Source organism: Grampus griseus (genome assembly GCF_964374135.1).
Source record: "Grampus griseus genome assembly, chromosome: 1".
NCBI lineage: Eukaryota > Metazoa > Chordata > Mammalia > Artiodactyla > Delphinidae > Grampus > Grampus griseus.
The window spans coordinates 82,471,486-82,489,167 of record NC_139017.1 but is presented as its reverse complement, the minus strand read 5'-3'; the positions used below and the strand labels follow the sequence as shown (position 1 = coordinate 82,489,167).

The following is a 17,682-nucleotide window of genomic DNA, read 5'->3' as shown; positions in this document are numbered from 1 at the left end:
TTAGCTTGGTGAGGGTAGAGGGCTACAGAACCCTTTCTTTTTTTTTTTTTACATCTTTATTGGAGTATAATTGCTTTACAATGGTGTGTTAGTTTCTGCTTTATAACAAAGTGAATCAGTTATACATACACATATGTTCCCATATCTCTTCCCTCTTGCATCTCCCTCCCTCCCACCCTCCCTATCCCACCCCTCTAGGTGGTCACAAAGCACCCAGCTGATCTCCCTGTGCTATGCGGCTCCTTCCCACTGGCTATCTATTTTACGTTTGGTAGTGTATATATGTCCATGCCATTCTCTGGCTTTGTCACAGCTTACCCTTCCCCCTCCCCATATCCTCAAGTCCATTCTCTAGTAGGTCTGTGTCTTTATTCCTGTCTTACCCCTAGGTTCTTCATGACATTTTTTTTTTCTTAGATTCCGTATATATGTGTTAGCATATGGTATTTGTGAACCCTTTCTTAAGTACCTGCCAGAATCTAATAAGCTCTCTCAGTTTCCCCTTTTAAAGGCTTCTTCCTTACAAACTGGTAAATATTTCTTAGGTCTAGAGGATGGAAGCTTTGTTCTGACTTATATATTCTGAAAATCTATTACTTGTTTATATCTTGAATCTTTCCCCTAATCCCAACACTGGGCTTTTGAAACTCGTAGACATTTTCTTTGCTTTTGGTTGAATCATTTCTTATTTAAGATGATGAATGCAGCACGATCTAGTTGGCCAAATTAGGGCAAAGTAAGTGTGTGTGTGTGTGTGTGTGTGTGTGTGTGTGTGTGTGTATATGTATGAGAGAGAGAGAGAGAGAGAGAGAGAGGAGGGAGAGGGGAGAGAGAGGGAAGGGAGGAGGTGGGGGTGGGGAGTTTAGATAGATAGATAGATAGATACCAGGAAAACCAGGGAGTTTAGATAGATAGATAGATAGATAGATAGATAGATAGATAGATACCAGGAAAACCAAAAAGGTAGGCTTATACTGTTACAGTATTACGTCAGTATATTAGAACACTCTGCTACGAAAGTCCCTTCTCTATGCCACCTGTAGCAACTTGCTCCTGACAACTGTAAAGTACATCTATACCAATTTATTTTCTTTTTTGTAGTTTTATTTATTTGCTTTTCAGTACTTGCCTATTGGAAGAATGACTGGAGGGTATTTTGGAAGTACTGGTGGTAGTGGTAACGGGAAGATTGGAGGTGTTGGCAATAGAATGCAGTTCTTTGGTGCAAATAATTTCTGTGGAATAGAGAAGGTTTGTTGCTAAATGTGTTTGTTAGTGAATATGAGACAGTGAATAGATGGAGTGAGAAGGATGAACCATCTTTCTGTTGAAATGCTGATGTGTTCTGTCTCTATTTCTTTAAATTTTCCAGCCCTTTAATATTCAAATAAAAGTGGTTTGGCTCCTGTTCCATGTGCTGTGATAAGTCTAGAGCTCTCTCCAGTATTTTTGAGGCATTTAGGATACTTGTATTCTTCTAAAGTCAGTTCATTTGGCTCTTCATTGACATTTGAGTCTATCGTAGCTGCCGTTCTCTTGTTTTGCAGCTTGTTACTGAGAATATAGGACCAATACCCTCCCTTTAGTCTAATGTGGTTTCTGTGTTGCTTGGCCTTACCTGGGGGAATGATGATGGGACAGCTGCATTTGTTTTCCTGCCTCGTGCCTTAATTCTCTACAGCACCACCTATCAACTCTAAGTTTTACTGACTTTACTCAAGGCTTGAATATATAGTTAGAGGGAATCATTGCTCAGGTTAAAAAAAAATCAAAAAAGAAAACCCTAAAAAATACTATAGAGGATTTACAGGAGATTTGTTCTTGGGGCTTCACCTATTCTTAACTTGTTCCTCCGGTCTTGAGATTTATCTTCTTTCCTGCCTCTTCAGAGATAGAGCAGAAACAAGAGTGAGCTTTGCCTTTCACATGTACTTCAAGAATCTTAAATATACAAAGGAAAAATACTTCATAGACTAGTGGTTAAATCCCTACTTATTGTAAAGTCTAAAACTGTAAATATATTTTACAAAGTTTGAATAAATTAATGAATAGTAGTAATTCTATAAAAGGAAATTAGAGATAATTGAACAGCACCTAGCTTTTGAGATTGATGTCATGAAGTATGACCATACCTTACTATGAAGTTGCTTTTGATACTACTTTAAAAGAGTCAAAAGATATACCAGTGCCCTTTACTAACACAGATTTTTAAATATTTTAATGTTTACTGGAGACATTTGAGTATTATCTTATTGGAATTGTAATTGTTTTAAAATTTACTTTTGAAAATTTTATATTTATAATAGATGAATATGAGCGGGAAGAAACTAGGCAAGTTTATGTGGACCTAAATAGTAACATTGAGGTAAGTGGTATTGAAAATTTGAATATTTTAAACAGAGGCATTTCTAAGCAAATTAGAGTGATAGCTACAAAGATATGAACAATTGTTCTTGCTAAAGGGATTATTATTTATCTTTTGATATATGATTATATCCAATAAAATTCCCAGGGTTCTATATATACCATGAGTATTAATGTTCTGTTTTTTAATATTTTTTGAATTTACATGTTAGTGACACCATTTAACTTAATTTATTAGATATTAACTCTGTGTCAGAGACTAGCACATTGTGACACTTAACCATTAATTTGAAAAACATGCCAGTATTATCAATCTGTCTGTTGCCTGTTTACCTTTTTTACCCCATCCCCTATCATTTTCCACTTTGCTTCTCTTCTATAGTTGTTCCTTTTTTGTTTCTCAAACTTGCTAAGCTCTTTCTGATCTTGCTTCTTTGAATTTGTTCCTTCTATCTAGAACTTCTGTATCCAAGATCTTATGCAAACTCATAAGCTTCATTCTGCTTTTTTTATTATCCCCTTTACTACTTTACCTAAAATGTCTTTCTGTTCAATTATCCTCTATCTCCTCACCTTGTCTAACTTTTCTGAAGAGCACTTAAAACTACATGATATTTATTTGATATACACGTGTGTGTGTGTATGTGTGTATGTGTATTTGTGTGTGTATATATTCTTTCTTACACTGAAATATAAGTTAGTTCCAATAGGGTAAGGACTTTGTCTTATATCCTAAGTGCTTAAAACAGTGCCTGGCACATAATTGACACTCAGTAACTATTTATTAAATGAATAAATGAATTCATCCAATTTTACAAATCAGGATTTGTTGAATGTGAATGAACTCATGCTGCCAGGTAATGGAAGTATAATTTGAACTCTTATGGGGAGAGACCTCACAGAGGTTACACTTTAGTGAAGACAGAAATACATAAGCAAAAATCAATAGAAAATTACAGATTTTGATATGGGCTATTAAGTAAATGACTAGAGTACCAACAATTGCTTTTTTGCTGTTCAGTGATATATAACCTGTCTTCAGTGCCTTCAAATACCTGGGAAGCTACCTTAATAAGCACTCTTAATATTTTAGTAAATTATTTAATTGTTAAAAGTTATAGAATTTTCATTATTCAAAGTTGTATAGTTTTAAGTATAATGATCAGATGATACAAATTTATTATTTTCATTGTTTGAGGAAAGCTATTTAAAAAGTCTAAGTATGATTCTTAAAAGTTAAATGTATTTCAGAAAATGATAATAGCTTTTGAGGAACTTCGTGTGCAAGCTGAGAATTCCAGACTGGAAATCCATTTTAAGGGTAGGAATCCTTATTTTTTATATTACTCTTTTGCTGTTTATTAGATTCTGCTAATGTTTTCATACCTTTAGCTTGATGCCTAAACTATTGAAAATTTCTGTATTGTATATGGTTTTATAAGCCCCTCAAAATCTTGTGGAATGTGGCAGGAAATTGGTATATGTTAAAAATACCCTTTTGGCTTCAAAAGCTACATTTTCCCTGAAATCAAATTATGGTTTGTATAATGGTGTGATTTGGTGATTTGAAGTGTGATTTGGTCTTATTTTTACATTTCTTGGTCAAGTTGCATGTTAAAATAATAATATACATACACATTTAAAATCTGTTATTTCAGACTAGTGTGTTATAAAGAAAAAACTTTTATATATCTGCTATTATAAGAATGATAGAATTTTTAAAAGTTATTGTAACTTTGATATTATTTAAATTCTTTATTTTACTAAACAGAAAGTTAGCAGCAAGAAAATAGCAGTTTTAACTTGTTAGAAACCTTTGGGGTTTAATATCTAGATAAATAAGGAAGTGAAATAAAATATCAGAAACTTAAAATTTTGTTTGTTATACAATTATGTGAAGATATTAAAGTGTATTTGTTTTATTTTTAAAGTAAAGGAAGATTATGAAAAAATCCAACATCTTGATGAACAATACAAGAAGGAAGTAAATAACAAGGAAAAACAGGTGCCTTTTAAAAATCAACTTTCTGTATTCTTTATACTTGCTAATTCATGAGATACTTAAAATTTCAAGAGAAATTTGTACTTGCTGCCTGCTTGATAAATTTCTGAGAGAATTTTAATATTATACATATTTAAATATATTTTCCATTTGCCTTAATTTCCATTGACTCAAATTTATACATACTAAATGCTAGTCCTTTTTTAAAATCAGTGAATCTACAATATTTATATTAGTGGGTTTTAGGACATTGCTGTAAAAATATATTATTTTGTGAGTTTTGTTCAGACAGAAACCTCATAAAATATAAAGATGATGATGATTGACCACTCGACCCACATTTTGCAGTTTATTTTGAAATACACTATTTATGACACCAATGAAGGGGAACTAAAACATTCTTTTGCTTCTTTCTATTAATGACACATAGTGCGAGACTTGAAAATGATGAGTCTGTGTTCTTTTGCAGTCACAAGAATGTTGATTTCAGATGATTATTATGCCAACTTTAACAGTTTCAAGCCTTCTGAATCCAGAATGGAAAATGAAATATAGAAAGGAATCCTCATCTCTCTACTTCCCCCTATTTTTCCTGAGTTTTTATCTGACTTGCCACAGATACCTTGTAATTATAGATAATAAGGATATCTACTTGAACAATAATGGCAAACGTTAATTGAAAGTACAGAGAAGATTCTTAGAGTTTCTTTAAGTTCTGGTTAAATGATAGAATTCTGATTTATGTGTTATACTTTGATCTTTTGAAAGAGTTAACAATTTTTTCTGTATTTTAACTGTATTTTTTAAACCAGATTTCTGAAAGAAGAAGGTCTTCTTAAAATTTAAAATTGTGCTTATTATTACAGAACACAAAAATAGAATAAAGTGCTAAGAAGCTTGTTGGAATCCTGGGTACATGAGCAGAGCTTACAGATTTGGGGGGTTCCCTGTAAAATTATGCTGTGGCCAGCTAGTGTTTTTGTTGGGGACTCCTAAATGTCATTATTTGTAAGGCTTTTTTTTTTTCTGGAGTTCTCCAAATTCCTGCCTGGGAATGTAAACTTTGCTGATGGCATTTTGGGGCTGAGTTGGCAGGGTAGGAAGGACAAGCTGAGTCTCATCATTCCATATGCTGACTCTCAATTATATCCTTTGTCTCCACCCCTTCCTGTGCCTGGAATACCCAGGTTTAGAGATTCTTTTTTTCAGTTTGATCATACCAGTGTCTCTTATAAAGATGGAGTAGGTTAGTTCTCTGACTACATTGGCTTTCAGGGAGTAGAGTCCAGGGAAGGAGGGATAAGAGGGCCTAGGGAGGTCTTACTACTCTTTGCAGACTTCCAGTCTCCTTAGACTTAGTCTCCTGTTTCATACCTACCTTTCACAGTGTCTGTTGCTTCTAATTCTTGAAACATTCTGTTTCTTTGGGATTGAATTATCTTCTCATTTGTAATCTTCCCTGTGTAGACTCTTAGTTTTTTTTTTTTAATTTATTTTTATTTATTTATTTATTTGGCTGCGTTGGGTCTTCATTGCTGCGCACGGGCTTTCTCTAGTTGCGGTGAGCGGGGGCAACTCTTTGTTGCAGTGCACAGGCTTCTCATTGCGGTGGCTTCTCTTGTTTTGGAGCATGGGCTCTAGGTGCGCGGGCTTCAGTAGTTGTGGCACGTGGGCTCAGTAGTTGTGGCTCATAGGCTCTACAGCGCAGGCTCTGTAGCTGTGGCACACGGGCTTAGTTGCTTCGCGACATGTGGGATCTTCCCGGACCAGGGCTCGAACCTTTGTCCTCTGCATTGGCAGGCAGATTCTTAACCACTGCGCCACCAGGGAAGCCCCTAGACTCTTAGTTTTGACCTTGCTTTTCTATACTAAATCCTTTTCTGTTCCTTCTAACTGCTTTCCTTTTTGACATGTTATGGTTTGGATTATACAAATCTCGTGGTTTCATGGAAGATGAAGTCCACCTTTGTTGTTTTCCTGGTTATTTTTTGGGTGATTTGAAGATGAAAATAGGGCATAGAGGTCTTTCTGCCATGTTGAATCTGCAAGTCTTCAATCTATCTTTATGAGTTTATCTTTCACCTTTTCTTTACATGCACTCTGTATTCTAGCCATCTGAATATTTTCAGTTCTCTGAATAGAAGCATGATCTCTTGATCCTTTGTGTTCTCATACAAGTCTAGAATGTTCATTTCCCCTGCAGCCTGATTAATTTGTACTTGTCTATCAAGACTCAGTTCAGTTCTCTGAGAAGGATTAATTTTTGATTACCTCCCCCAGGACTGATTTAGGTGTTCTTTTCTTGATTCCTATAACATTTTTGTCCTATTACTAATAATATTCAAGTATAGTTGTTTGTTTCCTGGTCTAGGCTGTGAGTTTCTTGAAGGTGAGTTCCATCATCTCTGTATATTCAGTGCGTATTAGGGTTTCTGGAACAGATTAGGTGCTCAATAATATTTATGGAATAAATGAACGAGTAGATTTCAATATATAATCTTCTAAGTGATAACTTAAAATGCATACTGTAATATTGGGTATATTGTATTAGTTTGTTCATTCCTTCATCCAATAAATGTTTATCGTACAGGCACATAACTAAATGCCAGGCACAGACAGCTGAAAAGCATATAAGCAAGTACATAAAAAAATCACAGATAATGATAAATGCTAAGGTGTCATATCTAATTTTTCATATCTATAATGTATTATTTAAATATTTCATTTTAGGTATCACTGCTATTGATCCAAAGTACTGAGAAAGAAAATAAAATGAAAGAGTTAACATTTCTGCTAGAGGAGTCCAGAGATAAAGTTAATCAATTAGAGGAAAAGACAAGTAAGAATTTATATAAGAAAATATAAGAATGTCTTATGTATTCCTCTTGTTATGTTTTAAATTTAGCTTTCATTACAATTTTTTTGTAATGCTTTCTAATGCTGTAATTCTCCACCTAGGTTGGAACAGTTGGAGGAGGGAATAATAGTCACTTAAGATTTTTCAAAGTATATGTGCTCCTCTTATCCCTTTTCATACTGTCACCTTCTTCAGAGTTTCAATAAGGTGCTCCATGAAAACAAGGATCTTTGTCTTTTTTTGTTCATTGATGCATTCCAAGTGCCTGGCATATATTAGGCACTCAAACATCTTATAAATAAATGAATACTCTGGGAGCACTATGGAGGGAATTATTAATTATTCTGGGAGCAAGACATTTAGAAAAAATTGTTAGTTAAACTAAACCTTAAATGATTAAAAGTTCACTAGACAATGAATTGGAGGAGGGAGTGTAGGCAGAAGAAATGGCTTGTGCAAGTCATGGAAGTGTGAAAATTAGGGTATATTTGAAACACTGATTGGTGTGTCTGTATCTTAAAGAACTCAGGTAAATGAGACTGGAAAAAAAATGTTTGGATCAGATTATGAAGGATCTTTAGTGTCATGTAATGTTTAGACTATATTATTATTGAGTATTTTTCAAACTTGTTCAACTAGTAAGGCACTTGAAAGGCATACACTTTGTGAAATACTATGTCCCTTTCAGAACATCATAGAGGTCTTGTGACATTTTTCACCTTTCTCTTAAAAATGTGGCAAATAATTATCTAGTTCCTGCTAACCTATGCCTGCTCCTTTCATCTTACGGTCACTACTATATCCTATACTCCAGATATACTGAAATTGTTTAACTTCCTTACCTTTTATGTTCTTCCTATCTCACCATCATGCTTTTGGCTACTTACTCTGTCCAAAATGAACCTCCTACCTCCTCTCCAAATTTACTGGCTAAATTCTAGTGAACTCCTTATTGTTAAGAGTGGCTTAAGCATTACTTGTGTGTCTCCTGTGACCATGAGTGTCTTGAGGGCAGGCACTCTGTCTCACTAAATATCTTTGTCACTCTAGTGCCCAGCATATTGCTATGTATATATAATAGGAGTTTAATACGTGTTAGGATGAATGAATGTTTAATCTTATATAAACTGGAAACAACTTATTGGTAATAAATAACTAATACAATGTGATTCTGCAGACTCATAACCACTGAAATATATTCATTTAAGTTACTTTTCATTGTTTCCCATATGTATGTATCTTCCATTTGTTTTTCTCTTTGTTTCAACTTAGAGATCTTCTATTGACCTGTTACCTAACCCTGCCTTCTGCTGTGTCTAATTTGGTTTTAAACTCATTTACTGAATTCTTAACTTTAATCATATTTTTTCCTTCTAAATTTCCACTCAATTATTTTTCTTAAGATTCCAATTTTCCGGTTAATTCTCCTCTTTTAAAAATGACATTTCATCCTTTTTGAATATATTAATCATTGATATTTTATAGCTATTTTCTTTTTATTTCAATATCTGGCTTACCTGTTGGTCTGTTTCTTTTTAAAAAATGTGATAAAATACATATAACATAAAACTTACCATCTTAATCATTTTTAAGTGTACAGCTCAGTGGTGTAGATACATTCACACTGTTATGTAGTCATCACTAGTATTTATCTCCAGAACTCTTGCAACTCTTTTCATGTTGCAAAACTGAAACTCTGTACGCATTAACCAGTAACTCCCCTTCCTTCCTCCCCTCAGCCCATTCTACTTTCTATTCCTTTACAGTCTTACTTTTTGGTGATTTGTCCTTATCTTTTGGTGTGCCCAGTAATTTTTTGATTGAATTCCATACATTGTTATAAGAAAAGTTAGAGGCTCTGGAGATATTGTCTTCTGTTTGCTAGGGAGAAATTGGGAGTGTGGTGGGCTAATTACTATAATGCAATTAGAGGCTGAGCTGAATGAAGGGAAATAGTCAAGTTTATGAGGTTTTTTGAGTCTTCAGTTTTGTTTCTTCAGCTCTTTGAGACCCAATAAAACTATGCTCTTTTTTTTATCCCCTGGCAGTGGCCCTCTGCTGGGACCAAGGCAGCATTTAGACCTCTTGCTCATACCCAGAATCAGCAGATGTCAGCTGCACTTTGTCAGTTCAGTTATCAGGAGTTCTTTCTTAGGAATCTTAGCCTCTTTTGTCCTTTCTGTTTTGGTTTGTTTCGTGTTTTCTAGTTATTTTCAGCATGAGAGTTGTTCTGTTACAGACTACTTCATTCTGCCTGGAACTATCCATTTAAATGAATTATGATCAGCTAATTTTTAATATTTTCTTGCTATTACCTAATTTTTGTCTCTTGCCAATACTTGTTGCCTGCTAAAGAGTATCAGTGATCAGAGATTTAAGAAATAAATTTAAGGGGAGAAAATTTTGATTATTTTCTTTCTGTGTATTAAGAGTACTATACTTTGAAATAGGATGCTGTTTGGAGAGGGTTTGGGTTTTTTCATGAGGCCACATATCAGTCATCCTTGGTTAAAACCCATTACCTTTTTTCATTCTCTTATCAATGTTGGCTTTTCTCCCTGTCTTAACCTCCTATTGTTCCTCTACTTTCCAAACTTTGTCTTTGAAACCCTTGCTCTTCTTACGTAGCATATAAAAATTTTTTTCCCTCAAAACCTATTAATGAAAGTTTTCTTTACCTTCTGGCTTTAACAAATTTGAAGTCTCTACTTCCTCTGCTATCCTTTTGAATGGAAGCGGCACATTGTCCTACATTCCATGTATAATGCAGTTGGAAGGCAGTTGGAAACTTTCTTTTGGATGTATATTACCACTTTCAAACAATTACTCATTCTTTCATCTGTTCAACTTTTATTAACCTCCTTTCTATTCTGTGTCAGGCACAAAGCTAATTATGGGGAATGCAGTTATTTATTATTGCATCCCTGCTTTCTGGAAGAGAATTACTGTCAAAGAGTTTTATAATGGATATTGACTTATCAAATGTGCTTTTTTTTGGCATATATTGAGATTGTCATATGTTTTTTTCCTTTAATTTATTAGTGATTATTTTCTAATGTTAAACCTAATTTTCTAATATTAACTTTTTATCCCCGGTTATGAATCTACTTTTATTATTATTTTTATGTTATTTTATTCAATTTTACATATTGTTTGATTAATGTTATTTTTAGGACTTTTTTGGCATTTTTGCTGGAAAATATTTTTGCTGATTGGGCGATTTACATTTTTCTATCTTTCAGATCATTTATGCATTCTTCTATATCACTTAGTCACTTGTTAATTCCCTGTAGTGTGTTTTTCATTTAATTATTGTATTATTTAGTTCTTACTGTTTCTTTTTTATATATTCTTGTTTCTTGTTAAAATTCTCACTGTGTTCATCTGTTCTTTTCTCTAATTCAGGTAGCATTCTTATTACTAATGGTTTAAACTCTTTATTTGGTAAATTATTTATTAGTTTCATCAGTTGTTTTTAGGGTTTTTCTCTTGTTCTGTTGATTGAAAGAAATTCATCTGTCTTCTCATTTTGCTTAACTTTCTCTGTTTTGATGAAATTAGGTGAAAAAGTTACCCATTGAGGTCCTGAAGGGGTATTATTGTATGGGAGAGTCTGAGTGTGCCCATTGGTTGTGGTGGGAGAGTGGGATCTGATGTGAGTCGTGTTTTTTCCCAGCATGTGCTGGCAGCTATCACCTTGGTAAGAGGTTGGGCTGGAGATGGAGGGACTAGAGCCAGAGCCAGTTGTGAGCTGGGGTTTCTTTTCTAAGTGGTCAACACCACCCTACTGGGGGCAGGGTCAGGTCTCAAGTTGCTCAAGGAGAAAGCCTAAGGGTTTGGTCTGATCTGTCTTTGTTCCTTCTAAGTGTGTGCTCTTCCCTCCCAGCACTGGCACCCTTACCCCATGCAGAGCAGTGCTGGAGCAAGAGGGGCCAGTGCAGGTGCTCGGCGTGGGTCTGGGTATGGTCTGTGGCATCCCTGGTCACAGTCAAAGTCTGGACTGCTTATGTGCTGCATCTGTAAGCACCATTAATAGCTGTCCCTGCCCCATTCAGATGGGACTAAAATGCCTTTGCAACCCTCACCCTAGTTTGGAGTTGGACTGCAGAGTAGGCAGGGCTGGTGTGGGTGCTCTGTGTGGGTCTGGGTGCAGGCTGTGGTGGTGTCAGCTGTAGTCAGAGCCTGGGACCGCTTCTGATGTACTGTTGCTTTAAGTGCTGATAATGGATGCCCCTCCCTATTCAGATGCTGTTTTGTGTTTGGGCTGGCATAGTGCCTCACAATTGAGCACTCTGGTCAGCCACAGCAGCCCTTTACCTAGTGTGGAGTTGCGGGCAAAGCAAGCAAAGCCTGAGCAGGCACTTGGCTCAGGCTGGGTAGCACACTGTGGAAGTTGTGGGAAATGGGACAGAGTACAGTGCAGTTTCAGTTTGCTTTCTCTGCCTTGTTTCAGGAGTAAGCAAGTGTTGCAGTTCTTCACAAGTTGAGTTTAGGTTTCTTACAGCCCCCTTGTTAGTCTCACTGGTTTTCTAACCAGCTTAGGGGACTTGTCTTCCCACTTTTGGACCTGAGAGCTGAGGTGCCCAATACGTGGTTTGAACTGCTCTCTCCCCAAGGAGGATTCCCCTCCTCTTCCGTGTCTCTTCACAGGGGCACAGGTCCCGATCTGATTGCTTCTCTTTCCTTTCTACTGGATTCCATGTGGATCTTTCTTACAGCCTTGGATGTACAAGAGTTTTTCTGACATTCTTCAGTTAGTTTTCAGTGAGAATTGTTCCACGTATAAATGTATTTTTGATGTGTTCCTCGTGGGGAGGTGAGTTTCGTGTCCTCCTACTCTGCCATTTTGATTTTGATCCCTCCTCTTAATTCTCAGATCTTTTGTTTGGATCATATTCTTTCCACCTTGAAGAGTAATACTTAGAATATGCTTTAGTGAGCATATTCTTGTGATGATTTTGTCTGAACGTTTGTTTATCCATTCTCATCTGGAAAGGATTTTTTTGTTTGATATGTATTTCTAGTTGGCACACTATATGTTAAAACTATATGTTTTAGAACACTGAAGGTAGCATCTTGCTTTCTTTTGGCTTCCTTTGTGTCATTTTTCAACCTAACTGTTGAACCTTTGAATATAAGTTATCTTTTCCCTCTATTGTGGCTTTTTAGATTTTCTTTGCCTTTGATATTTTAGCATTTTCAGTATGATATGTTAAGATATATGCTTAATCTAATTTTACAGCTTCTTGAATCTGTAAATTAATGTCCTTTATTATTGCTTTCCTTCAAACATTATATTTGCTCTATTCTCTGTTTCCTCTCATTCTGGAACTTTGAATAAAAATCATGTTAATTTTCTCTATCTTCTGTGACTCTTAATTTCTTTTCCATCTTTTCACAGTTTTGCTTTTCTGTGCCTTATTCTTGACGATTTCTTTTCACCTATCTTGTCATTCACTAATTCTCTCTTCATTTGTTTCTCACCCACTATGAACTCTTCCAATTTTATTTTCAGTTATTAAGATGTTTAAGATGTTATTCTTACTTATTTTTTAAATCTGCTATTCTACTTTATATAATTTTCTGTTTCTTATTATTTTCAAGGTTTTTATTCTTTAAATATACTAAGAATAGCTATTTTATAGTTTCTTTCTGATAATTCTTTATCTTAAATGTTTGTGGGCCTCATACTGTCTTTTGTTTCTGATATATTTTAGTCCAGATTTTGTTTTATTTATTTAGCCTTGTTTTATTGGGTGCCTTGTTGTCTTTGACTACATGTTTATTATTTTTCTTGAAAAAATTTGTAAGTATTGTAAGCCTTGCCTAGTATGTAAGTAATTTAACTTCCTCTTTGGAGGATTCCTATTTACTTTTACCATGTGCATGGTGGCTCTACCCACCTTAAGTCCGTTTCATGGCTTGGGATTAACTGGACCACTCAGGTGATGTGAACCTGTGCTGTAGATTTGCTTGAGAGTTTGTTTACTTTTGCTCCCTCCACATATAATGAGTGTTCTATCTTATTGTACAAAGGTTTAATTCTTGGGCTTCTTACCTTATATAGTCTTTGGATTTTCATATTTCTTTTTCTCATTTCATCATAATTTCAAATCAAAAGTCCAGCTTTGCCAGGACCTGCAAATTCCCCTGAGGCAAAAGCAGGTTTTGTACTTATCTTACTTCTCTAAGTTTCTATTTTCCCTTCACTTTGTGCCTGGTAATTTCTTATTATTTTGTTGGGAGTTTAGTGATTTTAATGTTCTTAATATTTGATCCTGAATTTTTATTCCTTTTTAGAGGAATGTTTGTTTGAATGACATATCTCACTATTACCCCAGTGAAATTGTCAGTTTCAATTTTATATGTCATTTCTAGATAGTTTTAGGACATCTTCCTTATTTCTTTTCTTTTCTTTTCTTTATTTATTTATTTATTTTTGCGGTTCGCGGGCCTCTCACTGTTGTGGCCTCTCCCGTTGTGGAGCACAGGCTCCGGACGTGCAGGCTCAGTGGCCATGGCTCACAGGCCCAGCCGCTCCATGGCGTGTGGGATCTTCCCGGACCGGGGCACGAACCCGTGTCCCCTGCATCGGCAGGCGGACTCTCAACCACTGCGCCACCAGGGAAGTCCCCTTATTTGTTTTAGTACTTTTGTTTTTTTTTAATTTTTGTCTGCACCGCACGGCATGTGGGATCTTAGTTCCCCGACCAGGGATCAAACCCGTGCCCCCTGCATTAGAAGCATGGAGTCTTAACCACTGGACTGACAGGGAAGTTCCTTCTTTTAGTTTTTAAAAATGATATAATACTTATTTTTTAAATTCTACAGCCAGTAATTCTAACAACTGAAATCTCACAGTCAGGTCAAAGTCTGTCTATTGTTCATTCTACTGACTTTGCTCGTAGTGCTTTGTTTACTCTTGTGAATTTTGATTGTGAGGTCATGTAATTTCAGCTGTGGAAATTCTTTAAGGCCTGAACTGGAAGTATATTTTTACAGAGGAAATTTACATTTGCAGCTTCTGGAATCCTGGGGGAACTTAGGGGAACTTCAAACTAAGTTTTGGCTTGGAGCTTTTTAGGATATTCAAGCAGCATATATTCTGTTCCCACACATGCCTAAGTACTAGTTTGTGATTATGATTTCTCAGAGGAGACACTTACTGACAGACCATTATAAATAGTATGATAATAGACAACCTTTAGTTATCATTGCCCCCTTTCCAGATCTACTTTTCCTATTTTTTTCTGAGAGTTGGAGCACTAGCCCCTTCATTTCTACACAGATTTTGAGATTGGAATTAAAAAAAAAATATAAACCTGGAACATTATTCTGTTGTTTAACATCCTTCATTGTTTTTCATGACTTAGGAAGCGTACACCTCTGAGCAAGTTATGTGAATCCTGTTATGATTTTGTCATTATTTTTCCAATCATATCTGCTATGATTTCTCCCTCATACTTTAAGTTTCATGCTATTGAAATATATTTCCTTTAGATTTCAGAATGTGTCATCCTGTCTCTTCCATTTTTGCCTTTGTATATGCTCTTTCACATCTCTTGTGATTTTCTCCCAATTCCCATTACTCTTGTTAATTGTTACTGGCTTTCAAATGTTTCAACCCAGCTGTCATTTTCTGGAACTTTCCCTCTCTATGTCTGTCTCCCCTTACCTCTAACCGTTACTGGTCCTATTAAGCTTTGGTGTCCCCTCTATGTATTGATATATTCCCAGAATTTCTAGTGACTACCCATCAGCACTTATCTTTGATTATTTGTCTGCCTGTCCAGTTGTACTGTAAATACCTTGAATTTTAAGGTCCATTTTCTGTATACACTATACCATCATTACCATCATCATAATAGTATTTAACATTTGTTGACTATATGCTAGAAAACACTGTGGTTAGATGTTTTAAGTTGCGTTATCGTGTGTAATCCTAACAGGAACTCTTCAAGATATGAATAACTATCATTTTACATGTGGGAAAAGTAGAGAGAGATTGACTAAGTATCATGCCCAAGTGTAGGTAGCTAGTAAAAGGAAATAGAATAATTTGAACCCAGAGATGGGCATGAACTGTTTTCCCTTAGTGTTTTTTATGAGGTTGAAAAGTGACTGCATATGTGCAAAGCATATAAACTAGCACCTGGCACTTAGGATTTAGTAAATATTTAGCTATCAAGTGGAGTCAGTAGCTTTTTTTCATAATATTTAAATAAGTAAATGCAATTATTTAGAAAAATATAAAAATCAAGATCGGGAATAATGAAAATCATGAATAATTTCACCATTAGGAGACAAATTACTTTTGAGATTTTTATGTGTATTCTTTCCTTTCACATGTACTATTTATATAAATACTGTTTTTAAGTTGCCCTTTTTATTCTATGATTTTTATGAATATTCAAATTAGTAATAAATAAATAAACATCTATATCATCATTTACAGTGGCTGGCTACATGATATACCATTGTATCACCATAATTTAATGTCTCCTTTTGGATATTTAGGTTGTTTCTAATGCTTAGCTAGTACTAAAAAATGTAGCACAAAATGTCCCTATATATTCACCTTTGAGTCCTTGGGCAATAACAATCTTGAAAGGTCAGTAAAAGGTGATGATATCAGTGCATCTGTATATGCATAATTCTCTCTCATTTTGGAGTATGTAATAGAGGAAAAAGTAATTGTTACAAATAATTTGTTTTCTTGGTATGTATTTTTTATTAAGTATTACCTATCTACAACTTTCTTTTTTAGAATTACAGAATGAAAGCTTAAAAGAATCAAATGAGAAGAAGGATCATTTGACATCAGAACTAGAAGATATTAAAATGTCTTTGCAAAGAAGTGTGGTATGATTTAAAAACTGATTAATGTGTGATAATTCTCACACCATCAGTCAGTCAACAAATATTTACTGAATGCTAATACTATGTACAAGGACCTGAAGCTTCAAACAGAGAAGATACAATCTCTGTCTACAAATGCTTATAGTTTAGAGACATTTGATAAAAACACATCAAAAATATAACAAATACAAGACTATGCTAGGTACCAACATGATTCAGGCAAAAATTCTACAATATTTCTAAGAATTGAAAGAACATTATGGGCTGGATTGGTTAGGAAGACTCCATGGAGGGATTGGGAGTATAGGTGGGCTTTGGAGGAATGGTGAATTGAAATAAGAGTAGTGGGTGCGGCACTCCAGATTGGCCAGGGTGGAGTAGAGGAGGGGTGAAGGGATAAGGAGAGAGGGAGGGAGAGGCAGTGAATTACAGAAAGCAGATGAATTCAGCCTTTTTTCTTAAGGCCCTTGGTTCATAGGGGTTTTTTTTGTACTTTATTTCATTTAGAGTACTCAAAAGGCTTTAGAGGAAGATTTACAAATAGCAACAAAAAAAATATATCAGCTCACTAGAGAAAAAGAAGCGCAAATGGAAGAATTTAATGAAGCTAAAGCTGCCCATTCATTTGTGGTTACTGAACTTAAAACTACTACCTGCAACTTGAAAGAATTATTGACAACAGAACAGCAAAGGTAAAAATACTTCTTATTTAGCTGAATAAAAGCAATTTACTTCTAATATTCAGTGCCATTTTCTATTCATTGACAACTGGCTTGTAATTCCTATAACAACTATAACCAAGTCTCTTTTTTATATATAAAGTGGGAACACATTTTAAGAGTTTGTATTGGGTAGGCAGGTATCCCAGGAAAAGATAGCAGGTATTCTCTAGGATAGTTCCCATGCATGCTTTTCATAGAGTTAAGCAATATAGACAAGCTCATAAGGGCTGATGCAGTGATATCACATATTTAATTAACTGTGGGTTATTAAATAGAAATAACTTCCTAGGTTGTTGTTTTGTTTTTACTGGGGTCTGTAACCTTCTTTGTGATTTATAAATTTAGCAACTAACCTGGTACAGAGTAGGTACTCAAACATTTTTAATAAATCAATGGATTAATGAACATGGTTAGGTATATATAAAATATTCATCTGCGTTTCATCTAAATAGTTTTTCTAAAACTTGAGTTAAAAACTTCATCTGTTTTCCAGTACTTTGTATTAAGGAAATGTTTATATGAAGTTGTGTTATGAGGCCTAGGTAATTATTTTTGTCCCGTTAGTATAAGGGTTAATTAAGTCTGGAAGATGAAAGAGAGGAATAAGCTTCTCTCTGAAGTCATGACCTGGGCCTAGTAGAGTTTCTTCTCTACTGCTTGTGTATAGTGAAGGAAGGAAAACTAGATATTCTAGCTCAGCTAATCTTGTATATTCTTGATTGACCTATCCAGGTGATTTTCAAATTTTAAGTGACTTTGGATGTCATCTGTTCCAATTAACTCAGTTTTATGGATGAGGAAATGGAAAGCCAGTGGAGTTAAGTGAATTGTGTAATTCTCATATATTGTTCCTAAGGCAGAATTCAGTATAATAGTAG

At 35.0% G+C, this 17,682-nt stretch overlaps 1 protein-coding gene across 2 annotated transcripts in view; it reads left to right on the top strand.

The window, feature by feature from the left end:
* SYCP1 (synaptonemal complex protein 1) overlaps nt 1-17,682 on the top strand; it is a gene marked incomplete at both ends in the record, with an annotated part of 158,173 nt that overhangs the window by 20,099 nt on the left and 120,392 nt on the right. For both annotated transcript variants that reach the window (XM_082662438.1, XM_082662437.1), the window contains 6 exons: nt 2,307-2,365; nt 3,616-3,685; nt 4,296-4,369; nt 7,097-7,205; nt 15,991-16,085; nt 16,590-16,774. In XM_082662438.1, coding sequence (XP_082518564.1) covers nt 2,307-2,365; nt 3,616-3,685; nt 4,296-4,369; nt 7,097-7,205; nt 15,991-16,085; nt 16,590-16,774 — 592 coding nt within the window. The remainder of the gene's footprint in view (nt 1-2,306; nt 2,366-3,615; nt 3,686-4,295; nt 4,370-7,096; nt 7,206-15,990; nt 16,086-16,589; nt 16,775-17,682) is intronic.